The sequence below is a fragment of the Strix aluco genome, chromosome 6, assembly GCF_031877795.1.
Source record: "Strix aluco isolate bStrAlu1 chromosome 6, bStrAlu1.hap1, whole genome shotgun sequence".
In the NCBI taxonomy this organism is placed as follows: domain Eukaryota; kingdom Metazoa; phylum Chordata; class Aves; order Strigiformes; family Strigidae; genus Strix; species Strix aluco.
Window position 1 is genome coordinate 32,908,496 of NC_133936.1, and position 26,179 is coordinate 32,934,674.

General features: G+C 38.7%; 1 protein-coding gene across 2 annotated transcripts in view; it reads left to right on the top strand.

The window, feature by feature from the left end:
* HECW2 (HECT, C2 and WW domain containing E3 ubiquitin protein ligase 2) overlaps nucleotides 1–26,179 on the top strand; it is a 173,494-nt gene that overhangs the window by 61,584 nt on the left and 85,731 nt on the right. Inside the window, exon 1 of one of the 2 annotated variants that reach the window (XM_074829572.1) lies at nucleotides 21,266–21,496. The exons of the other annotated variant lie outside the window; for it this stretch is intronic. Coding sequence (XP_074685673.1) covers nucleotides 21,457–21,496 — 40 coding nt within the window. The 5' untranslated portion in view covers nucleotides 21,266–21,456. Of the gene's footprint in view, nucleotides 1–21,265; nucleotides 21,497–26,179 lie in introns of those variants that run through there. 2 annotated transcript variants of the gene reach the window in all.

A 26,179-nucleotide genomic window follows, 5' to 3' on the forward strand; every position in this document is an offset into this window, starting at 1 on the left:
GTTTGTGCTGTCTGAACTTTTTAAAGTGTCAGTAGCACTTCTTGAACAGTCTTGTCCATCAAATTTTGTTGAAGCAGCTTTCTAGCTCCAGAGGTGAGATGTGTGGAGAATGTAGATAACACATCTACAAAAGCACAGAAAGGTGTCCCAGTGAGACTACGTGCAAGGGAGAAATGTTATTTCTGAGTCTTACCTCTTCTTTAGGTAAATCAGGCAGTGTTGCATGAAATGTGAAATTGTCAAATCTGAAATACAGGTTTATAATTTTGTGTAAGTCTTGGGCTTCTCATTTCTTGAGGACTTCTTGAGAAGTCAATGGGCTTCTCATTTCTTCTTCACGACAATTTATGAGGATTGTCACTTGAAAGTGACAAGGCGTGATGAAATTCAGAGAAGGGGCTTTTTAATAGAGATGTTGTACCTGTGCTTACTCTGAGGAGTAAAGGTAAATTTTCGGTCTTTCTGTCCTAATGAGAAAGAAGGAAGAGATCCATTCTCTCAATTTAACTTCTTTTTTTTTTTTTAACAGCTAAACTAGTATTTAGACTGAAAACCTTCTTCATCTTTTGAAGTGGTAGAAGACTACAAAATTACAAATACTTTTGCATCATGTTAGACCCTTTAAGTTTTCTTGTCCAGTACTGACACAACTTTTGCTCTGTACATGCATGCTTTAAAAATGTTTGTTCCAAGCAATATTTAAGCTATTGGAGTTTTACAGACACTTTTTCCTCTAATTAAGAGGAATCTGAATCTTGCTATGGCAAGAGTCCTGTAGTAAGGCTGTGCAAAGTATTGGACCCAATTGGAATTAAGGAAGAGACATGGATATTCACTTTGAAGGGTCTATGAGACATCCCAGTTTTCTTGCTATTGTTTTATTGAAAGAAGAGGGTACCAGGACTTCCTTGGGAAGTGACAACTGTTCAAGAAGATTAGCAGGTGGACTCTCCACTGCTCATGGGATGCTGAGGGAAGTTGATCCTGATGAGTTTTATGGGTTGCCATGAAGTCTCATATTTAAAGAAATCAGAAAGTACAAAATGAAGAATAAAAAGTTAGGAGAGAGAAGCAGACCCTACTTTTAGTTTAAATAGATTAACTCCCATGGCCAGATTGCCCAGGTTGGCCTATTTTTGTCCTCATTTACACAGTCCTATTTATGAGATGCATGCCCTTATTCTAGAGATCCTTAGCACATTTAAAATGCTAGCTATCAAATGTCATTATATTTACTTCCCTTGGCTGCTTTTCACAGGCTGCTTGACTTTTTGTCATACCTACAGCATGGATCCACAATAGCATTATAAAAAAACCACTAAAATCATAGCAAAAAAACCCTGATGCAAAGTTATATAGGGCAATTTAGATAGGATCTAGGTTTATACTAAGCCTTCTAGGGTAATGGAGTTTGGAGCCTTTCCATTTCAGGTCACAAGATTAAAAAGAAAAAAGCTTTCACATAAACTGCCTTTAATACACTTTAAATAGTGGCTTACATTAGACAGAGAGGTTATAAAATGTTAAGATGCTTTATTCCCAGAAGATTCCTCTGGTTTTCAGTATAGAAAACATACGAAGTAGTAACTTCCAGAAAAGCCCGATTATTAATTTGATTTTTTTCCTTCCTGTTTTAGCAGTATGAGTAGTTTTCTGTACTTTAAAATCTGAGCAGTACTGTTAATGTCTGTTGACTAGTTACTAGACATAACTATTAATTTGTGATTACTCCTTATTGTGGCTGTGGCTAAGGTCTGCAAACCATGGGCTTGACTTTCTGTGTAGAAGAGTTGCTCTTTACCCAGCTGGCTTCATGGTAGAGTTTTTGGCTTAGGCTTCCAGGAGGCTGGCGTTGCACTGTTTGTCATCAACCATTGGGGATTTTATTTGGGTTTTTTTATGATATCACCTGAATATCTAAGCACTATGGTGATTTTGTACTCTTCAAAAAAAAAAAAAAAAAAAGAAAAAGAACCAGTTACGGCTCTCAAACTCTGGAAGAGCCATACCTGTACATGTTGAGATGTCATTGAAACTCCCACTGGAGATGTATGCTTAAAAAATACATTTAACAAAGCAAAATTCATGGTCAACAATAAGTAGGATTACAGGAGAGAACTTGAATTCATCTTGGCCTGCATCTGGGACTGATGCTAGTCTGTGTCTATCTGATGTTGATACTTGTGGTATAAAAGTGTGTGGAAAAAAGCTGCCTTGAAATACTTCCTTTGCTGGTGACTTAGTAATATTTAGGGACAGGCCACCTCTTGAGTGATATAATGCAAAGTGAAGGCAGTCTTAATTCCAGAATTGTATCCTAAAATCACATGCAGTGAGACTTACAGTGGTTTAAAAAAGATCTGTAACAAACCAGGGGTCTTCAGAAGCTTTCCCTCCAGGAAATCTTATTCATGGCACTTCAATCGTATTCTTTCCTTTCTTCCTAGATCCTGACCCACATGCAAAGCTACTTTTTCCTCAACACAGAATTTGGTACTTTCTCTTCCTCAGTTGTGAGCTAGTAAATTTTGCTCAAAAATCAGTGTATGGACAACATAATACCTTCTCTTTAATGCAAATGTTAGAAGACATGAGTAGAAGGTGCTTTCTCTATGTATTTTCATTGCATACAGCAGATACCTTAAAAGGTACACTCACTATATTAAAATGCAGTCATTATATTTGTTTTAAGAAGAAAATAATTACTTCCCTGCTAATAAATAAAAACAAAACCTAGAATCTTGTTGAGTGATATTTATGTCTGGAAGAAGTTCAAGCTGTGACAGAGAAAGTATTGCCAGAACATCCAAACTTTTCAGTTAATTGTGTTTTTTAAGTTTTTGAAATACCCCTGACCTGAAAACTAGACAAACGTAGCTGCAGGGAGAACACTTTCAGCTGTGTTGTCAGTATCTTTCCACTGCAAGAGGTTTTGGCATGACAACATTTATAATCCTTCGGATAGAAAGCAGCGTTCTCCCCACCCTGCCTTTTTGAAGTGGCTGTTCCAGCAGGTGGGAAGTGGCAAATACAAACACTGGGTAATGGAAAACAATGTACACTTCTGAATTCATAATATTCCCTTCTATAATAAAACTGTCTTGTGCTATTTTGATTTTTTATTTGCTTGAAGGAGGTTGGCTTTCAATTTTTTTTTTTGCTGAGCTGTTTTCTGTCATCAAATCAATATGCCATACAGTATTTTCAAAATAATTTGAGAAAAAGTTATTTCAAATCACTGACAAATGGATTGAAAAAGTTGTTGCATTAATTCATCTATTGATTTGTTTCATGTAAGTAATAGATTATAGATTAGTTTTGCATTATGCACAGTGTTAGGATTCCTCCTGTAAATTTTTTATGAAGTTCTTGGCTCCTTCATCTGCATGGATTTATCAATGACTATAAGAATCTGAATTAATGGAGAAGTGTTATAAGCTGAGTGTTCAATATAGCATGTTAAGGATGTGACCAGTGTAGTTAAAACCAGTGGCACTTACAAAGATGAGCAACACTCATATTAGGACGCTGAAACTAACACTCATTGGTGGATATGTTTAATACAACCTTTTGATATATGCTGAAACTTGATATGCAGGTTTTTAAACTATAACCGGAGGATGTTAATGAAGGTGCCAATGTTGATCTTGATAGGCCTGCTTTCCTAGCAAAGCTCAACAAGATGTATCTTGCAACTTATGCTATTTGAGGAACAAAAAAGGTCCAGGGAATGGCCAGACCTGACCATCTCAGAGCTCCTGTGGTACAGGAGAATTTTCGGCTGGGGCTGAGTGGTACCCAGCCCTTATGCAATTTGCCAGTTTGGCATAAGAGAGGTACTGATGTGGAGTGAAGATGATACAAGAATGCAGGTAAGCTGACTATGCTTAGCTGGTGTTTACTCCTTGAGAAAAACAAAGCTTACAGACGTCTGCTTTGGCAGTGCTTCTTGTCTCTTCGCCCAGCAGCATCCAGGACTCCATTGCTCTCACTCTGTTGGGCAGCCAGTTCCCAGGCAAGCAAATCCTCTGCATCAGAGCTTTGTTTCAAGGTCTGGTCAAACTCTCTTCATGAGATCTGCCTCCTTTGTCTAGCAGTCATTTAGAGTTAATGTCAGACTGTTTAGTCTTCGGTTGTATTTTGAGTCACCAATCACTCATTTCATCACTAATGGCTCAGTAGTCCTTGAAAGTTTATGAAAATCAGTGGAGTCATTGCCCTTGTCACACCCGCCTTTGGGAATAAATTAATCGTTTATATCCCAGTGTGTGGTAATGCAAAAAATGAACCTACAATTTCCATAAAAATAGCAGTCGTTTCCCATGTACTGTAGTAAGGAGAAGAGGAAGAGATACAACAAAGATTCATTACTTTGCTTGGAAGAAGCAAGATGAGTACTGTAAAGTGTTTAGTGAATGTAAAGGAGCTTATTTTTAAAATTTATAGAATATAAATTTTAGTTTAAATTTATATTCAAGTTAAAAATAACTTGCATAGTTATGCAGATATATAATCAGATCATAAGGGAAATGGACAAAAATTATTTTGCATATTTAAGAATTCAATTTCAGCTTGATCTCTTCTTGCATGTCACTTTTAACATCAAGCCCTCTTTAACTGTACATAGAAGAAGGTTTAATGGATACAGGTCACCATTTTCTAGTTTTCTTACTGAAAGTGTGATTAAGAATTCAGTTTCTGTTTTTCCCTGACAATAATTCTCTGATCGTTGCTATTCAGTTGCCATTAGAATTTTTCATTATTGGAAATGGTATGAGCTCTCATGCTCCATTAAATGCTTCCTTCCTCGAGAATTTAAACTTGATCTGATGGTCATAAATGTGGTTCACATGAGTGGAGTTGCACTTGAGGATAATTTTTGACACATTAAAACTGAAAGCTTGTACCTACTAGGTGTCATCTGTGAAGGGGACTAAGAATTGAAGACATGTGGTGCCTTGCAAGATCAGGACTTTAATCAATGTTTCATCTTTGCCATCAAATATGGAAGCACTTACTCACATATGAAGCCAATTAAGCCTAAATGGGTTTGGCTTTATAAGATGAAATATGCATAGAAAAACATTATAGCGCAACAGCAGGCACCTACCCTTGTCACTGAGATAAATATCCAGTAATGACCTCATAAAAAAGAAAAAAAAATAGTATCTTTCTATGTTCACTGTAGTTTAATTTGTATACAGAGTTTCATGAATAATGCAGTTCAGCATATGGTAGCTTGCAGGGAGAGGGAAAATTCAGTTCAAGAAATTTTTCAACATAGATGCATCTCTGAATTTTAGTAGACCTGCAGACAGGCAGTTGCTTTCAGGACACTGAATAAGGATGCAGCAATTTACCAAAGTCAACAATGAGTAAGATTTTCAGGAGTTATTGATGGGGTAGTACTTAATGTACAGGCAACACCACTCTGATATATTCTTTAACTTGTAAACTATTTGAGCAATAGGATGAAAAGTGCATTGTCCAGTTCCCTTTTAAAAAAAACCCATACCCATGGTATGTTTTTGGCAAGTAAAATCAAAGACAACCCACCTGACATCAGTGGCCTTTCACCAAATTATGCGAATAGGTTTATTACATTTGTTGTTCATTGAGCTAGATGTTCTGAGTCATTAGCACATAAGATTTTGATTTTGAAAAGTGGTCCTAATTACAGCACACTTGAGTACACTCCTTCTCTCCTGCTCAAGCAGTTAAATAAAAATTACCACCTTTCAGATCAATCTAGATTACTGTCTTCAGTGCTACTATTTACTGCCCATTGACTGAGCAGCACGAGGCTGGCAGAGCATTTACTCTCCCAAGAATACAGACAGCTCTCTGCCAATTTAGCATCTTGAATGGGATGAGGGAGAGCAGCAGGGGTAGCTGCAGGGAACCTGCAGGAGTGTGCAACGGGGAGTGAGAGGGACTGTCTCTTTGGTAGTAATTTGCCACTTGACTTGCTCAGCTGCGGTGTGCAGCAGTGACCCCGGCAGAGAGGGTATGATGGGATGTGATTTGTAGGCTGCTGTAATAGGAGTCCAAATCTGACTGAGCTTTTTGTAGTTATTGGTGCTCTGGGTGTAGTTTGATTGCTGGGAGTAGCTGAGTTGGCGAGCCTTTGTTTCTAGTTGCATTTAATTCTAGGTTCTGTTCTTCGCCTGCAGCTTCCCAGGGAATTACTCCTTTTAAAAAATACTCTGCTAGGAATGTAAAAGAAATCATAGAAATGTTGTTATATGTAGGTCCTTTCAAGATATTTACACAAATTAATGAAGTTTCTTTGCCTTCATTAGTCCGCACAGTTTTGTGGTTCTTTTTTGATGTTGCATGTTAACGCTATGAGAGAGAAAGCTTTTTACTTCTGAGATCTCATGCTAAAAAGTTAAGAAGGATGTCTATCTCCTTTTTTACTTGTAGTGATGATTTTAATATAATTGGCTTTGATTTTTGACACTGGTAAAATGATACTGCTTCTAAAGAATGGCAACATGACCTTTGTGTTTCTTTTGGCTTTGGTGTCATGCAGTTTAGTCTGCAGAGCCATTTACTACTTGTCATAAGCAGTATTTGGCTTTGTCTGCCCTCATCTTCAGGATATGAGCTTAAAGATTTGAGACTAGAAGTAACTATATCGGCATCCTTTTTGTTTAAGAGGTAAATCTTAACCCTGAAGAAATAATCCATCTCATTACAAAACTAGTGAAGAATATGTGTGAGGAAAAAGATCAAGGCAATGCATGGGGGGAAAAATGTGATTCCTGTTCCTCTGAAGATGATATGGTGGTGCTGAAGACAAGTTAGCAGTTTTTCTGGTTATTATTATTATCTGTGGGGAAAACTCTGTTTGAACTGTCAGTGTATTACTCTGGAGTTAACCTATCCTGGCAATTCTAAATTCTCTTCTGCTGAAGTAGACTGCAAAGATCCTAGGATCTTCCAACCTCCTTTTTCACTCTTCTGCTTCTACTGCATGAGAGGTAACAAAGAATAGGTTGGTAAGATGCCATCGCTTGGATAATGTCTTTTTACTTATGACTGCTGTGCAGTTAGATGTAGTTAATCAAAACTTTGTCATAAAATACCACTTTAATTTCCAATGGAAAAGTCTTCTGATTAGCTAGGGCATGAACCACCAATTACTTTGAAGTAGGTTATTTGGTACTCAAGAATATTTACTAATGTCTTGGTAATCTTGTAGATAACGTACTCACCAGAAACTCCAGTTATTGTGAACAAATTGAAGCTATGTCTGGGTAGTTGGATATGAGTACATTAATTTAAAAATTGCATTTGGCTAAAACTAGAGTGTTGTGATTCTTTGAAGATGTGAAGAGCCTGTTAAAAGTATTTGATTTCAGAATAGTGGAGCAGGACAAACTCACTCTTTAGAGGTCCCACTTGCTCACTATTCAAGGATCTGAATTACCACTTAGCATTACTCCAGTTCTCTTTTTGCTCAAAGGTTGAGCAATTTCATTCTGAAAATTAAGAGTGTGATTTTTTTTTTTTTTTGGTTGTTTGTTTTTCTCCAAATCCTACTTCTGCACCTTCCACCCAGTTTCTTTTCATGGAAGGTTCTGTGGAAATATGTCAAAATTTAGGTTTATGACGTTCTGGGTACTGTGAGCAAACAAACAAAAAGCTAATTTGAAGTAGGAAATGATGGAAATGTTTTTTTTTTTTTTTCCCCAGCTCCACACACTTTTTATTTTTGCTTCTGTTGGTTTGAGGAGTCTGTATATACCTTCTCACTTGGTCTTTCTTTCTGCATTTGTACTTCTCCTTGTATTTTTATACCGTATTTCTTGTGTTAAGATGAGGGGAAGTCTGAATGGGAAAAATTGTTAAGATGATGATGAAGTTGGAAATCCCTTGCCCTAGAGAAAACTAACACCTCCTCCCTCCAAAAAACCCCACCAACTTTCAGTGTAGTTTTGGGTTGTGTCTAATTTGGTTATAGTCTTCCTTTGGATACTTGCTGATCTGACTTACTGTGCAGCTAAGCGAGTGCTTTGTCTAGTGGAGCATGGTAGGAGGCGGTGTGAGGCTGCTCCTCCACGGGCCATCTGCTGATCCGGTGGTTGTAACTATTAGCTGCAATGTGAAACTACGTCATTAGAAGAGCAGTTGGATCTCAGCTTTCCTGTATGAGATAAAAGCTTTAAAACAATGAGATATTTCTGGATGTTGGGACTGGCATGTTAAGAACTTGTTATGATGAAGGAGTTAGTGGATTGCAAAGGGGCATGCTAAGGTTTGGAAACCTCTTTGTTTGCCAGACCAGGTGAAGGTGACAAGTTTTACATACAGGGATCAGGGGATATTCCAATGCAGAGAAGTCATCAAATAGAAAAATGAAGTCCGAGGCAGTCAGCTGGAAAGACTGAGCAGACACTGATCCAAGCTGTAAAGATTGTCAAGAGTAATGGAGAAAATGAGAAGGAGGCACAGAGATTTTATTGTCTTTATTGAATCTGTCTGAAGAGTAACTTTGTGCTGCAAGCTCAGGGTGCAGTTTCCCTCCATTGTGAGAGCCTCAGTTGATCATTTTTCCAAGAGTGGGGTGATGTTGATGAGATTGCCTCTCAGAACTGGCTGGTGATGCTACTGTGTTCTGGGAGATTCAGTACCATGTCTGGACCATGCAACATTTCCAAAAGCTGTATTGCACTATGGAGTGAGCCTTCCAAGTGAAACAAGAGGCTTAGCACCTTTGCCAGCCCAGCACATGGACATACATTGTCACTTGTTAAATGTCTAGCCAAAGGCATCTGTTCAGCATTGTCATGCTGCTAAATCCTTGTCTAATAGACAATGGCATAGAAAAGTTTTAATGAAAAATTGCCTTTTTTCACTTAATGACTGAGAATACTCAAAATACTTGAGTTGCACTCTTTGTGCTTCAAGTGAGAATCCAGAGAAGGGCAAAAGCGATTTGTAATAACTACTATTTCATGAAATCTTTATTGTTTGGCAAACGGATTTTTCATTTGTTCCTGTCATGATCTCAGATATTCAGAAAAATGAAACCCTGGAGATGAGTGGTTCTTGGAAAGGCTGTAAAAATGTTTCTGGTTCTTTGCTTTTGTTTTCTAAGAGTTGAGCTTTTCCAAGGCAGTGCACTTGATTACATTGCTGGAGACCCTTGAAGGTAGGGACTTCTTGTTTCCTTGTCTCTGTGTGATGACCTCCAGGTAGCCAGCATCCCCAGAGCTCTGTGATGAGTTGGTTCTGTGGTGTGTTATGCATCTCACTGAAAAGGCTTCATCTTGGGAAGTATAATTTGTCTATGGACCCTATGTCCTTGGTAGTAGGCACCAGGGATGTGAAATAAAGTTCTCATGAGGCATAATGGCAGCAATATTTTTCATTTAAATACTGGAGAGATTCACTAAACTGTTTCAGGGAAGGTTTTTTGTCTCTGCAGGGTTAAAAAACCAATAAAAACCACTTTACCTTCCTGATTAGCCATAGTATATTGCTTTTACAGTAAGCATAAGGAGAGTTACGATAATGGGAAACAAACATTGTGTTTCACAGAAAATATTTCAGGTTCTTTTAGAACTTCCTCCTGCTCATTTCTTTAGAAATCTAAGACTGACTTCTCTTATTGTGTGTGTATTGGATGAATTTCTTCCAGGATGTGTTGGCTCATTTCCTTGAGTACGTCTAAATTTTCTGAATTTTTTTCAGTCACAACAGATAGCTGAAAAAGCTTTAAGGAAATGAGTCAGCCTCCTGAAATAAATTGCTTACTGAATACAGGATACTGTGTATGAAATCACAGACGCCCTTGATAGTTCTGTGGATACTGATTTACAGATATTCTCTGAAAATCTATTATATATACTCCATGTTCCAAAAGGATTTGGGAGAAAATATTCCAAAAGAGCACCTGAGCTTTGCTGTTAGAAATGTAGGGCATTTTTTCAGACTCCCAGGTGTCAGTGTGAGAGAGGTGCAGATTGGGAAGTGGCAGGCAGAATCCTTAATGTGAAATGAAAGATGTCACTGAACTTGAGTGTAAATTAGGAGGAGTAATGTAAAGGTACTGAGTTGAGGACTACCAAGCTTTCTTAAAACAGCATCCTAAAATCTGAAGGCTACGTAGGCGATGTGCTTCGCTCCTTATTTCATCACTCGCAAACAATTTGCGTTCTGATTTCAGGAGCCCCTCTGATGGTATCCTGCATGTCCTGCAGTTGCCTATAGCAGGTGCATTTGTTCTGAGAGGAGGGACCCACGACCTGGCCTTCATCCCTTTGGGAGCACAAGCGTCCCAGCAGGGAGTTTCTCTGCATGGAGCTTTGCTGAGTCACTGAGCTGGCAGCTGACTGGAATCATACATAGTTTAAAAATAAGTAAGAGGATACCGTTTTACTAACGCATATGTCTTATACAGTAGGTAGTCAAGGCTTCAGGATATTCTTTGCTTCCCAAGAATTACATAGCAACTCAGGAACAGAAATGATGAAGCCAGCATCAAACATCATGATTTGGGATTTTCTCTCTGATGAGCCCAACTAAAAGCAAAACCAGATGATCCTGAATTTTTAGGAAGTTTGACATCTGGATCTGAATTTGAACTTGGAAGCAGCAGTAATTAGCTGGCTTGCTCTGCTTTAGTGTATTACACAGAATGTCCCTGTTGCAAGCAATATATACCACATCTCCAAACAGATGACATACACTGTCAGCTTTTTAGGCACTCTGAATACATTTTCTGTATTCAGATTCAGAAAAATCTGAAAACATGCAGATCACGATGGAGAGAAGAAAGCCCAAAGTAACTGGAAAGGAGCTGACCCTGTTGGTATGTAGAGTGTCTCAGAACAATGAGAGTTGGATAAATGCAGGGACAAAATACAAATCCAACTGCGATGCTCTATCTAAAAGTTCCCCCCTCTACACCCCACTCCACCAAAGGGAGGGAGCCAGAAGATGGTGCAGGTCTCTGCCTTGAATTTTCTAGTTGTCATCAGTGTTTATCCATTACTTGCAGTCGTGAACAATTGACTTGCTACTTCTTTTGTTGGAGCCTAAGTTGGCCATGGTAGTTTGATATTTGGATTTGTATGCTTTTTAATATGACCTTTAGAAGTGAAGTAGCAGTATATATTAGGAGTTGCAGCTCCAAATTCCACAGCAGTTTTGTCCTGGCATTCAATGCAACTGAAATCTTTTCTGAAGGAGGAGCATAAGTACTTCTTAGTTATTCTGAAGAGGGTGAAATATGAAGGGGAAGGTGGAACCAACCAGCCAAAAACCTCCAAAACCAACCGTTATTATGAGCAGTTGTAAAGCAGTCCCATTTCACAGTGTTTAGAATTTAGGATAGTGATGGCTTTTTTCCCTCCATTTTTTGGATATTTACAAAAGAGTATGATGTGGTATATCTGTTAGGGTTTGTCTCCTAGTCCTTACAAATATTTCCAACCCTCTATGCTTTCCTGGTATAAAATCTATATACTTCATTTTGCTGTTAGTTTTTTAGTTAATCATTCCCAGTTCTTGTGGAGGTGGCAAAGTTGGGGCTCCGTGACCACATAGGGAGGGAAAGGGTGCTGCATTCTTCTTAGCAAGGGCACGCAAAAGGGCAGAATAGTCATGGTTTATTAAAAATATCCCAAGGAAACAAAAGTACTGCATTAGTAGAAGTGTCCCTATTGAAGAATCTGAAGAAATTATTGATTGTAATGTATTTGGCAGGAACGTGGGAAAGAAAGTGCTTGACACATTGTTAACTTGGAAGTCAGCATATCTGCCTCCTTGCAGGTTAAGGCATAGGGAATGGTATCCAGAGTGGTAGAGGAAATCAGCCAAAACCCATGGCAAACTGTTGATATGTTGTGACAAAATGGGCTTGGTCTCCTCAGCAAAGAACCAACAAAAACTTGTGAATTTCTGTCAAGTAAACAAGCCCCAGGCTGCAGTGCAAGGGAACCTGAATCAGGTCAGGGACAGTACGAGAATGCAAGCAGAGACAGAAGTGAACAAATTACACTTCTTTTGCCTGTATACCTTGCAAAAATAGCATCTTTGAAAGTGTATATGCAAATTTAGAATGTCCTGCGCTTCAGAACTATTTCTGGGTTATCCTGTGTCTGCTTGAATATTAATACAACATATAACCACACTATATTGTTTGGTGGAAATGACTGAAGAAAGCATGATGTGCTTCTGAAAAGTGAACTGGGTCAGACTTCAGTCATATGTGCATCCAAAAAACCCTTCTCCTGGTGTCTGCAGTGTTTCCTTAATTGTGCTGTTAAATTCTGCAATGTCAGCATGCTAGTGCTGGATCCCCAAATCGGATAGTCTGTGTTTGTAAGTAATCAATGACACACAGTATAAAATTATACAAAAATGAAGAAGGCACAGTTTAGCTGAAAATTATGCCCCAGGGACTCCATTCACAAGTTGTATTAACAAAGCTTTCAGGATCAGAGCTCACTGTATGAAATTGTGCATAGGTAGCTGTAATGTGTGACCAACCTGAATGGGATTTTTTTGTTTAAGAAAGCATTTTTGTATACTTTTAAAGCCATAGGTTTCTTTTTTGTTGTTTTTATATATTGCTTGCCTACTTCTTGGATGTACACTACCATATATTGAGTAGTGCTGGCTGTTGTCATCTACCAATAAGGGAATAATACATGTCTTTGGGAACATTTAAGATATTTTATTTCAGGTGCAACATTAGTAATAAATGCTTAGAGATGATGTTTCATTTCTTATAGTTTTGCTGGGTTTCAGAATGAACTCAAAATATCCTATACAATGTATTCATTCTGCTAATTATTAATAGACATATCAAATCTAAAATGAATCCTGAATCCTTACATCAAAAGGAGGAGGTAAGTAAAAGAAGAATCTGGTCAGAGCTAGGAGTATGCAATACTTCTCTCAATGGTAAAGCATCTCAGCACATTTGAAGTCAAATAGTAGCAATGGTCTCAGTAATGATTTTTAAAATATTACGTTTAGGTCTACTTTTATGCCAGTTCAGAACAAAGCTTTTGGAATAAACTCACTTCAGGTGAAGAGACTATAAAAAGCCTGGAAGAACTTTTCAGCAATGGAAAATCTACAAGATGAGGAATCTGCCATTAGATCTTGCGATCACAAGGCACTGAGGGGGAGGTGGAAAGTGTAGCTGGCCACCAAAATAATTGGTAATGGTGACAAAGGTAATGAAGGGTAATGATTCAGCATATTCCCTTAATAGCCTTCCTTAGCACACTGCTTGCATAGATGTGCTCTCTTTATGCTGACCCATTCCTCTTTATCTGTAGGTTTTCCACAGCATTACTTACCAGCCATTTGGATGCCTTAGCAAACATATACATATATAAATAAAATAAGAGGATGTTACTGTTTACTTAAGCTAGATGTTATGTGGTTTGTAGAAAGGAAAGGAGAAATTGCTTATGCAGAGGTATCCACAATATCATAGTTAATGTGTTCATTCTTTAATAGATGTATGAGATGCATTGATGCCTATTTCTACCTTGGGTTAGAACCTGTATTCTTGGACTGTTTCCTCTTTTTGTTAGTGGGTTTTACATTTGGTTTAGATTACTGAAAAATTGAAATATGACAAAAGTGTATTGTTTAAATACAGATTTTTTTTTTTATATTCCAAACCAGCAAGCTCTCTGACTTTCTAATAAATTCCCTAAGAAACCTATTACTGTCAGATGACAATAGACCAGTTTGCATTCCTGCTTAAAGAGCTCATAATATTGAAGATAAACTTAAAAAATAACAGCTGCTAAGGGAATATTAAATCCCACAAGATCCTTAAGAGATGTGTGCTGCAGAGACATATTTTATTGACAACTTTTAGAAACTAGAAGGATTTCTAAAAGGCAGGGAGTAATCACTTGGAACTGGCAAGGAAAAAACCATTTTTAGAAGTGTCTCTGTATTAGACATGAGAATAGACTTGAACGCTAAGAATGAAATGCTGGCTGATACTGTGGCTGTCAAAAGGATGCAACAGATTAAGAAGAATATTGATCAGACAATGTCAGAAACTGCAGTCAGTAATCAAGTGCAATCAAAAGTGAAGCTGAGGAATCCGGAGGCAGTCTTTCCTCTCCTCTCAGTGATGAATCAGTTGTTTCCACCTAATGCTGAAGGATGCCACATTGCTGGAAATCCAGAGATACTTGTGCCATCACAATAGTTCCAGGGTTCAACCATTTGAGAAGGCAAAACCCAAACTAACCTCCTGGATCCCTGGATGTCAGCTGCTGTATGTAGGAAAATTCCTTTTTCTGGGAATTTTATCTGTTCTGTGGGTATACTGCATCTAGGGCTTCTCGTTTTAGCCCTTTGTCCTTAGCAATAAATAACACTTTCACACATCAAAAACGACAAAAAAAGGCTAAATAAACACGAAGTAAAACAAGGTGAAAATGCAGGAGTGATTGAGTGGTTAAATGAACCTCCACAGGACCCTTGGGGAGTGCGTCTGGCACTGACTTTGCTCCTTGCTGATTCGTTCCAGGAAAGAAGATAGAGCTTTGGGAAACCTGAAGGTGTTTTTTTGTCAAAAGCAAAATAAACCCACCCAACTAGGTGGCCACAAAACCAGCTGATGGATCATCATGTACAAAGGATGTGTCAGCTCTTTGGGGGATGCTGGCTCTGTGGCTCACAATGTTTTGTGCTCTGAGTTTTACACCCTTGCTAATGATGACTTAATTTTTTTTTTTTTTTTTTAATAAAAATCTTACAGAAAACCTTCAGTAGAGGTTGAAACTTTCACCTGCACAGAAAGACACATGTCATAACTGGCAGAGGGTATGCATATGTGGGCAGTTAAAACACTAAAGTTGTTTTGGTGGTTACACTCATTCTTCTCCGTGGCCATCAGCAGAACATGCCATCTGGCAAGGGAGTGCCTCCTTCCTATTACACACCTGAGAGCTCCCCACAAATGAGATTTCAGGTCATTAGGATACTTTATGCCTTATGGGGATTTAGGAAGAAATAGGTAGCTTTTACCTCTTGTACTGTCTTCTGAGTTGCATATTATTTGTTCAGTTCTAGAACAGAAATATATTTACTGAACTTAGCCCTTTTGTTTGCTTGCAATTTGCACATATACAGCTAAAGATTTGTCCAGAATTTATTCAGAGTTATTATATATACGTAATGAATCCATATGGGTTTGTGGCTTTTCGTTGAAAGCTGTGACATGGATTGAGGGTTAGAAGTGCAAGCTCTTGCTGAACGACACAGCTCTTGTGCTGATGGGTTCCTTTCTTTTGATGAGTGAAGATCGTGAAGTTAATTTTCAGGTGTAGCTGCTTGTGGTTGGTTGGTGTTTGTACCCCTGCAGTGCCTGAAAGGTCTTGTTGTTCAAGATGTTGCACACACAGTAAGTGACAGTTCCTGATCTGAAGCGATTGAGCTCATCCTTTGTGCTGTATGAATATTTTCTAACACTTGCTGAAATGTAAATATTTCTGCCAGTAATACGTCTCTTAGAATACAAGTGGAAAGAAAGCACATCAAGTGGATAATGCACCAGTGAATTCAGGTCAGCTTTTGTAGGAGATAATTGCAGAGATTGAGGAATTTGTATCACTTGAGTTAGTTAGAAAGGGACTTTTAAAATTATTGCTGATTACTGTGATCAATGACTGGTTCTGGCTTTCCAGCAGTTTTGAGGATCATCTGTCAGGTGAAGTTTTTGACTTGATAAATTTATTAACCTGAAAACTTTGTTAATAAATTATAGTTTCTTACAGTATATCATCATCTCAGTTTTAGGACCAGAGGATGAAGAAAGGAAATAAACACAATACTTGTCAAAAGCATTTGCAAAATTTATGTGAATTTTTAAAGTACTTGCATATCATCATTAAGTTGTAGGGCATGAGAAATAGGGTGTCTGCTGATAATTAGAGCTGGGATGGCTGCTGATAATTAGGGCAGGAAGCTTTGTAGTAGTAGTACTTGCCTTAGATACTTACTGAGAGGGTTTCTGAATAATGTACCAGAACTACTGTAAATCCTGTATAAAGTAGGGTAGTTTCTTCTACTGTATGAGTGACTGGAGGAAAAAGGAAAAGGGAGCCAAAGGATGGGCAAAAAGAAAAGAAGGAAACTAGAAAATGTTCTGTGCAAACCTGGAGATCAGTAATGGCAAATATGCTGGTAATAAATCTTACTCTGCTTAATGGGTAGCCATATTGCAAAATGTAATTGGGAGAAAAAGGGGAGTACTCAAGCCTAACGTTTTGGTGGACAATTGAAAAGTACTTGTTTGCTGGTATCTGATTTTAAAATTTTGTAAATATAAATAGAACAAAAGATGCTTGCAACAGTTTCAAATACAGATTTAAAATACCAGATTTAAAAGAACAGATTTAAAATCTCTTCTAGCCTGTTGTGCTTTTTACACATGCGCATTTCAGTGATGCGTATGATGTTTAAAGGGCATATGTACATTTAATAATGATTCAAAATGGTGTTTTATTTTTAGATTTGTAAACAAAAAGTAAAAATAATACACAGTCATCTTGACTCTATTTTAAGGCCTCTCAGTTATGGCAGTTGTGTTTGCTGATAGTTACACAGGAAAAACCTCTTTTTGGAGGCAAGTCAGTTACAGGAGAATTACATGTGGAATCAAGTGTACTTAAGGTTAGCTTATGAGCTAGTAACGGTTCTTGACTGAGCCTAAATTTTACTGAATTAAACCCAGAAGAGATCATTACATCATTCAATCCGATTTCCTATATATTACAGGCCACTCGGTGCTGTCCAAACTTTAACTAGCCTGAATATTCCAGTTCTCAGAAAATTAAAATACGTACTGTTGTCAGAGAGCAGCAGCAGACTGAATTATAGTAATGATCTTATTGCAGAGGAGGGGTTGTTCCAAGTACATTTCAGGGCTATGAAGGAGGGAGAGGGATGGGTTTGCTGACCCCAGTGGTAGGTTTGACAGGGCTGCCATAACCATCTGGCCCTTCCTGAAGTGATTTCCACTGTTTCTACTTCAGAAATGTTTGACCAGAAAAAAACAAACACAAAGCGAACCCCCCAGTTTTTCTGGTACCTTTCCGCATTGTGTATCTGCATACATGACCAGATGCTGCTAGTCCATAAAAAACCAGGATGAAGGCCATGAAATAAATGACCCCTCACTTTTTCTGCTGGCTGTGAGATTACATATGATCTGTACCAAGACAGCCACACCAGAGAAAGCCCTCTCTGTAAGTGCAGCTGCACTAGCAAAATTGTGCTTTTGTTGGTAATGTTTATTTACCAACAGAATTTATCCGGGGGCAGGATAGGCTATGTTGACAAAAGCACAGCTTTGCTGGTATCGTGTCTTCCACAGCAGGAATACTTTGTTACATTTTCTAGTTTTTCTGCCAAAGACTTCTGATGGGAATGTGGTTGCAGATAAAAGTGCATGAATTTTATTCTTGGGAAGCTGCAGTCCTCTTGTGTGTGCGGTTAAAGCAAGCACAGCAGCTCATGCACTGCTAGCAAACAAGTGCTTATCTGACACCATATAAGGTTGTGGTCGAGAAGGAAAATTATGAAAAACATTCAACAATAAACTTACACTGGGAGATTAAATATGACACAGAAAAGGTAGAAAAGCTTAGGTACAGCTTCTTCTTTTTTTTTTTTTTTTTTTTGTAATTTAGATCTGACAGTATTTACCCTAAAAAATGACCTTCTGCAGTTAATTAGGAAAAATGGCATGTGTTTCTAGATTTGCTAAATAGTCCTGTCCCAGAATAACAGGCCTTTAGGATACTTGTACACACAAAGGGGTTTGTTTTTCTTGGACTTTCTACCATTAAAAGCAGGAGATAATCACCTTTAGGCTACAAAGTTGTGGGAGTGTTGGGATGTGTTTGGGATGTGATGGGGAACCGGTTATCACAGGGAGGAGTGTATTAAGAAGGAGTTACAGTTGTGAAGATGGGTTTGTATCAGAGTTTTAACAAGGTGTGAGACACAATGAAGTGCTTAAAAAGAAAAAAGATTTCTGAAAGTGTCAAGGGTGATGCTATAGGAGAGAGACAGGGTCCCCTTTCCTTAGTATATTGCTTTTATCTTTGCTATCCTATTCTCTGATCTTTATAATATGATAGCCCACTGAGTTAGTCTAGTATGTTAGATGATAAATGTAGTCCAACTTCAGTAGCCATTGGTGGCCTAAATCTGAATTTCCAAACTGTTCCCTGCCTGGTGGCCCCTGCTTTTGGCTTTCTCCCTGAGGAACAGGCCGTCTCCATCTCTGCAGATGTCACTTTCCCCAAAGCATCAGCAACTCAGATGACTGTGAGTTGACATGAGAGGTGGTGCAGCTCTTGCCTCAGCTGTGTGATGCTTCCTTCAGGAAGAGGTGGAAGCATCCCCCACACAATATTTACCCCCACATACAGCCGGCTGGACCTCAGTGAACTAAATAGTAGGTAATTTATTAGCATTTTGCAAAGATGTAGGGACTTTCCTGCAGTATGATCAAGTATCTAATGGTGTTTATGGCTAAGGACATGCTGTACCATCTGTCAGAGTTTATTCAGTGGTTCTCTGGCTTAATTTTTTTGGTCTAACATTATGCCATGGTATCCAGCCTTTTGCTGTGCGTTGCAGAAACACCTAAGTGTTGTGTACGTGTGTTGTGGAGGATCTGGCTTCCAGGTGAGCCTGGTCAGCTGGTTGGTGACCCACGTAGCACAGAGCACTTGTGCCATGGGGCTGGCATACATGTGAAAAGTGTAGATGGGAATGGAATGTACATCATTTTATGTAGGAGGATTAATAAGATTTTCAGGAAAGAGGTTAAGCTTGAGGTCATTTCCTTCCTATTGTTACGCTTTTGAATTTTTGCTAGTGAGATGGGTGAAAGGATTTCTTTTTGTCTTTGAATGCTTTGAATTTCAATGATGTCTTTACTTTGAATACAGAGAAGTAGAATTCCACTTTATTCCTGCCATTGTACTGTGTCATATGTCTGAAAAAATTACTTGTATTTTTTTTGCAATATCTTTATGTCCTGCATTCTAGTTAACTAATCCTTTGAGCCAATGCTGTGCCTTGAAATGTCCCATTGTGTGAGGGGCACATAGAGATGCTCTGATCCCCACATTGAAGTATTAGTGTACATATAGAAGGAAACAAAATGTAATAGTATAATTCTTGAAAAAGAAGGAAATAGTCCATCTTATGGCCAGTGTCAGAATAAAGGCTGTGTATGAAAATGAGAGCAAGGATCTTGCCACTATTAATTTAAGCTTCAATAGCAAAAAGGTTTCGTTAGTGTTTGGATGGAACATATGATATGGCTTCTACCTTTGCTCTGCTTCTGCAGCTGAAGTAGGAGTGAAGTGTTAGAGAAACACAGCTTATTCCTGACCACCCTGTTAGTCACAAGTAGAAAAATGAGTAATTGCTCTTGCTGTGTAAAGTAATAGAGTGCAATAAATGTCAGCAGCATAATATATGTGGTATGTAGGGGGTCACGCAGGGCACCCGAGGGAATGCGAGTGGAGTCTTTCCTCTTCTTGCCGACAGTGCGGGGGCAGTAAGTGGAGGTATGTGAACCTAAATTTTGGTTGTGCAAGGGACCAAATTGCTACTGTGCAGTGAGGAACAAACACCTCCATGATTTTTTGACCCTGGGTCATGATATTAAATACCTGAATATAGATGATGATGATCCTTCACTGCTGATATAGCAGGACTGTGTCACCAGAAGGCCAATATTTGTGTCTAGGTTGGAGTGCAGTGTCACCCTGCACCTCTGGCAGTGCATCATCTCCTTCATGAAGAGCCCCAACAGCCGATTCTCTCCTATGCGTGCCTGTAAGAGCATCTGTTGTACCTTTCTCTGCCTCATACTTTTCTGCCCTTGCTTTTCTCAGCTGAAGATTTCTGTCTTACATTTTCAATAGCTTCCAAGTTTTCTAAAGCGTTATGAAGAGTAAAGAGATCTGTGGTAGCATGTAGTAGGATTTACTAGCTGCTTAGGCAGCTCTTAAGACTGTTCAAGAATTTTGTTCTTCTCAGCTTTTTGGGGGGTTGCTCTCTTGGCATTCAAGGGAGGACAGTTTCCAGCCATTTAGTACACAGCAGTGTTTAAAATTTCTCTTACAATAGTCAAGTTCTGGTGTTCTTTCCCCTCCTGTCCTTTGGAAATACAATTCCTAGAGATGTTCATGCAAACATAAAGTAATACAGTAGCTTTCAGTTCTTCGTTACCAAAGAGTCCATCTTAATTTCTTTGACATTTTGGAATGTTGTCAAGATGAGTATAAATAAATATTCCTGTAAGAGTTGGGGTTTTTTCCTGGTTTTTGTTATCTGGTTATTACTAGGAAAATCAAGATTTGCTTTGAGAGCTTGAACCTAGTGCTCCACAAGCGTACGTTTCATTAAATGTGTGCTGTGAAGGACTTGATCTGCAGACCATGGACAAGATTGCAAGGATACGTTTAAGTACCCTTTTTGTTCTTGCCAGGCTGGGGCCGCTTTGGCATCGTTTGGGTCCTTGCCATAAGCTAAAGGAGCTGTAGGTCAGCTGCCAGCATCCCCCAGGAGGCTTGTGAGCAGTCAGAGCATCTGGCAAAATGGAGCCTTGTCCGAGCCCCTGCACTGAAGTGGCATTTACCAACCTGAAAGAGGAGAGGTAGTAATAGCAGCTCAGCCACCTGCTTATCCTCCTGCTCAGGAATGCCCAGTGCAGAGTTATCCTCTGTTAAAGGCAGCTTCATCCCAGCCAAATGTCACAGAGCAGTGTCGTCTTACCTAAAATAACTGGGTTTGTGGGGAAGTTACGCGGGAGAGCAAAATACTGAGTAAACAAAAGCCAGCACTTCCAGAGAGCTCCTGCTGCGCTCGTTGCTGTGGCTGCCTTGCCGTCATTTCTAGGATTTAAATGATCCTCCTGTTGACATCAGCCCTCCTCACGCTGTAGGGCCGTGGCTGTGCTTGGGAATCCTCCCATGGACGAGGCGAGGAAGGAAGTGGAGGGAGGATGGGGCTTCAGCATCCTGTACCCTTTGCAGGGGAGTGGCCGCAAGTAGCTGAGCTTGAAGGACGTAATACTTTATATGTTTTAACACAGGCAGTTTGAACCTAGATAAACCCCTGATTGAAGGAGAAGAGGCAGATGATTGTGTGTAACTGCTAGGAGCTGCTGGGGAGTTTGAGAACATCCTCCTTAAAACCCTTTCCTTCAAATCACAAGAGGAAGGGAGAGGACAGACACGCTTTGTGGAGCTGAGATTATGCAACAGAGCTAAAGCCTCCAAACTTGAGCTGCACAGGCTGGGTCCAGAAGGCAACTTTTGTAGAAAATACCATTTGTGATTGGGAACAGGGATGCTATTTTCAGGATCCATCCTGTAAAATGTTAATTTTTTTTATTCTTCAGTTTGTTAATTGGGCTCAGATGGAGGAATGCAGTTTAGGATCCACAGGCATCCCTTGGAACAGCCAGGTAAGGCTAGAAGGTGCAACTAAGCGTTGGTCTTTAATTTCAGCAATGTACTGCATAAACTAGTGCTGTCTTGCATGAGAAATGTTTTGGTTCCACCTGAAAGCCTGTGAACTGTTCACAGACTGAGATGGGGAATTCTGAAAATCACATAACATAAGCTCTACATAGTGGGTTAATATATGGTAGTAACTGATACGTAGTGTATTTTAAATGGGTTGACATATGTGATTTATTATAATAATTGCTTACAGTGGAATATCTGCCTTGAAATTGTTAATTTATTTACTGGCTTTCCAGAAAAGGAGTGAGGCCTCAGGTGATAAAATTTATCTTTTACTTTAAAAGTGTCTTGGTGCAGTTTTCAATTGCTTTTAAGCATATTTTGGATACAAGGGGAAAAATGCTTTAGTTCATTACTTCAGTAAACATTGTGCCTACTTCTTTACTGATTACTCATGGATTTTTTTTTTTTTTTTAGTATTTCTAGAATTAAAATTATTAGAGGTTACCAAAGTGAAAATATTGCACAAAATTTAGTGTTACAAACTTTCCCAGTCAGTTGCTCAAAATCAACAGTAAATACTCTTTGGACTGTTCTTACTAATCTTACACTTTGGTGGCAGTCTGTTTTACTGCTTTGGAAGTCTGTGCTTACATGAAAAAGTGGAGTGCACTTACTGGCACCAGGACAGGTTTTGGAAGTCATGCAGTAAAATGCATGTAAATCAAGATTTCTGTTTTACATTGGAAATGCCATCCTAGAGATCTCCTGGCTCAAAATTAAATTCAGAAATATCCTCTAATGCAGATTAACTACAAACCTGTTACTTTTAAAGACTAAGTGAAATGACAGAATAAAATAGATAGAGGATGACCATTCTCAGTGGTATGCTTATGAGAGAAACTGATGGCAGATCCATGAATCTTAGCTTGAGACAAAACTACACGTAGCCTTGCTATCTACCAGCCTTCCAGCTCCTCTGATACATACTGTAAGAGAACATCTGACAAGAGAAGTAACACTTAGATCGATGCTTTATAAGCTTCCCCAGGCTGAATACAAACACCCCTCTTAATAATTGGATGCACTGCACGCATCATCTTCAGTGCCCAAGAATTTATTAAAATTAACCTAAAATGCTAAGGAAGTCAGCATTTTGACAATCTGAACTAAATTTAAAATTTTAAATTAAGAGTAAACAATACAAGCACTTCAAAAGATTTTGCATAAAACATCTTCCAGAAAGGGATGAAAAAATGGAGACTGGGATGTAAATCCCAAATGAGGGATTATGCAGGGGTGCAATGGTGTTACCAACATGATTGTTCTTTTCTGAGCTAAGCTGCATGGATTTTTCAAGAGCTGTGAATTAGAATACCCATATATGGTAGTGAAAGGTGAAAATTGTAAAATTGTGTATAATTAAAACCATTCAGTGACATTTGGAATCTATTAAGCATCACCTTCTCTCTGAGCTCTGCATATAAGCATCTTTATAAATGTATTGCAGAAAAGAGATCAGTATGCAAAAGTCTGAAGCTCTTAGATTGCTATAGGGAACTTTTAAATTTTTTCCTATGCAGTAAGCAATCAGTGATGTTTCCAGACTAGGAGTTTGTGACTTCTGTAATGTTTTGGTATTTGAAGAATAAAAATGCTTTGTATTCCTGGAGACAAGCCTTATATCATACAACCTAACACTACTGACCACAGAAACTGGGACCAGAAGATGAGCATTGGTTTGCATATGAGCAGTCTCTGGGACTATAAGGCTTGTTTCAGATGTTAATTGGTAGTAGTTCTTGTTTTTTAACTGTCTTACCAAAGACTGTATCTTGTTTGTTTGTTGATTTAAGCTATGCAAGATGACTGTGTAAGGTGATGGATTTTGGGTAGTTTATCCTTTTTGCTAAGACAGAAATAGTGAAAGCGTTAAGACACAAAGAACAAAATGTGAACTGAGTAGAAGCCTTGTGAGCCCTGATGTCAGATACTGACTTAGCAGGGCTTTCAACACTCCTGTAACATCCTCATGCAAAACTGGAAGTAGTAGTTGATAAAGCAGGTGATTGTGCTGCCATTCAGACAGGCTGGAAAAGTGGGCAAACAGGAATGTCACAAAGTTCAAAGGGAAATGCCAAGTCCTGCTCCTGAGGAGGAATAATCCCCGACACCAGGACAGGCTCGGGGCTGACTGTCTGGAAATCAGCTTTGCAGAAGACGACCTGGACGTCCTGGTGGACAACAAGGTGAACAAGAGCAAACAGTGTGCCCAGACCACCCCCTGGCATCCTGGGCTGCAGTAGGAAGAGCATTGGCCAGCAGGTTGAGAGGTGGTCCTTCCCCTCTACTCAGCACTGGTGAGACACATCTGAGTGCTGTGTCCAATTCTGGGCTCCCAGCACACAAAAACCATGGAACATTGGAGCTTCTTATGGCTCTTACTCTTTTATGGGCATAATTTTATTGTGAAAACTAATTCTGTAAAAATGATACCTTCTTCTTTCATTGCACTGTTCATCCATTTCTCCAGTGCTTCTATATTGTTTTTCACATAAGATAGCTGTACCGAATTAATGCATGTCAGAGGGAGCTGCATCCCTTTCCCTGTCACAGCAGGGCAGAGCTGTGGACACAGGTGGAGAACTACAGTGCTGACATGGAGATCACGAGCTGTGGGTATTACAGATGCTGTTGGTATCTAACTTAAAGGGTGTTGTAATGATGGTGAAGCCTAAAGGTGGAAAAAAGTCTTAATACCAGGTTTGGCTGACTGCTTAGCAGTTAAATAAAGAAACCATTATTACTCAAACACATTTGCTTTACAGTGATTTCAGGGAGCACTAGTCAGTGTAAATTTCCACACATTGATATATTTATTGCTAACCACTTCTCATCGTAGAACTTGTCTCACAGGTGCTGATTTGTGCGGGGGTTGCAGCTCTGAGAAATAAGTTACTTCCTGTACTATTTCGTGTCTAAGAATTATTGAAGATAGAAAAGTACTGTGTGTCTTGCATTGTTTTATTTCTTTCAGAAGTGTAGACTCACTGGACAAAATACCAATGCAGTAAAGACAGTATTTTGTTGCATATTTTATGTTCTAGGGAGGGATATTTATATCTACTCCTTGGCCCAGATTCTGGAACAGCCACCAGTTTCACAAGCAGCAGCAATTATGTGCTAAAATGGGACTAGAACATCTTAGAATTGAAGTTCCCTATGGAATATATAAATATAGCATGTGTGTTTACATGTGTGTGTGTGTATATACACACGTACATACATAGATATGTTTTGGGGAAGAGAAGAGATGCAGTAGTGGTAATTCTGACACTGCTTTTTGTGCTCTCTTTTTTCCCACAGTTTTTTTTTTCTCATGCTTTTTTTTTTCCCCCCACAGCTGAATATTACTGAGACTATCACTGTTTAACTGTTTTTTATTGCAGTGTTGATAAGTAAATTGTGGCAATATTGGGTACTTTAATGTTTTCATGCTATTTGATTACTTTTTTTGCTGTTCAGTTTCTTTTTTTAAAATCTGTGAACTGAGGCTTGAAGTTATTTTTCCATATGCATTAGTAATGTTATTTTTTTCCCCTATGTGAATAACATCATAAAAGTAGAAGAAAAACATCTGTTTCTGAAGAAAATCAAAGCTGTCCAAGATAAATTCTGTAATTTGAGTCGACTGCTGACAGGCAGTGGTCTGTCAGCATTTTTCGCCCCTCTGTCTCCACCACCTTCTGTTGCAATGGCAGCGTGTCTGTGGGCAGAGTATCAATGACTTAGTCTTCATTGCTGCAAAGGAGACTATTCCTTCATGAAAGTGCTGAAAATCCAGGCACTTTCTTAAATGTTGGATTTTATTAAATAAGGTGTAAGAAAATGTTCTGCTTTCTTCTAACTAGGAGCTCAGAATTGAAGACTCAGTTCATGAAGTACCTTTTCTGAAGTTTATTAATGTTCCTGTAAAAATTACCATTGACTTTACTTAGTTACTGATTTTAAAAAACAAAAAACCAATTGGTTGTGTCTAAATGTTGGAAATCTCAGTGTTAAAGGCATATTTCATTGCTTCGGAGTTTCTTAATTTGTTGAAAAAGATAAGAATAAAACTTCTCATGTTTATGGTTATAATATACCAAATATCTGTCCTTCTGCTTAGAATTATGAACAGACTATTCTCCAGTTGATTAAATACAGAAATTCAGAAGAACTTGAGCATGTTAAGGGAGGTGTTTTTTTGTCATACATCTTTATTTATCTAGACGTAATGAGAACACTGAATAATTTAAAGCTATCTGTGTTTCAGATAGCTGTGGAATTTTTAAAGAATCTGCTTGCTTTCGGTAGTGATGATTTGGATAACCAAGTTTGTATGGTGAACCAAAATAGTCACTAGTGTAGTTTTGCTGGAAGTTAAGCTATATCTCATGGCTTCCTTGAGTTCTGTATGTGGAAGATAATAGTGAGGCCTTGGGTTAGGAAAAGTAAATAAGTCAACAGCGTATTGTTTCAGTTAGAGTGTCATTGCAAACCACATACAGAGATTATTTTCTTTTGAGCCCCATGGGATCATTTACAGGCTGTAGTTTCAGAGTTCCTCTTTATATAACTTTGAAAAGAAGAAATACATGGGTGAGATACTTTGTTTACTCTGAAAGTTTTTGGCTGTAATG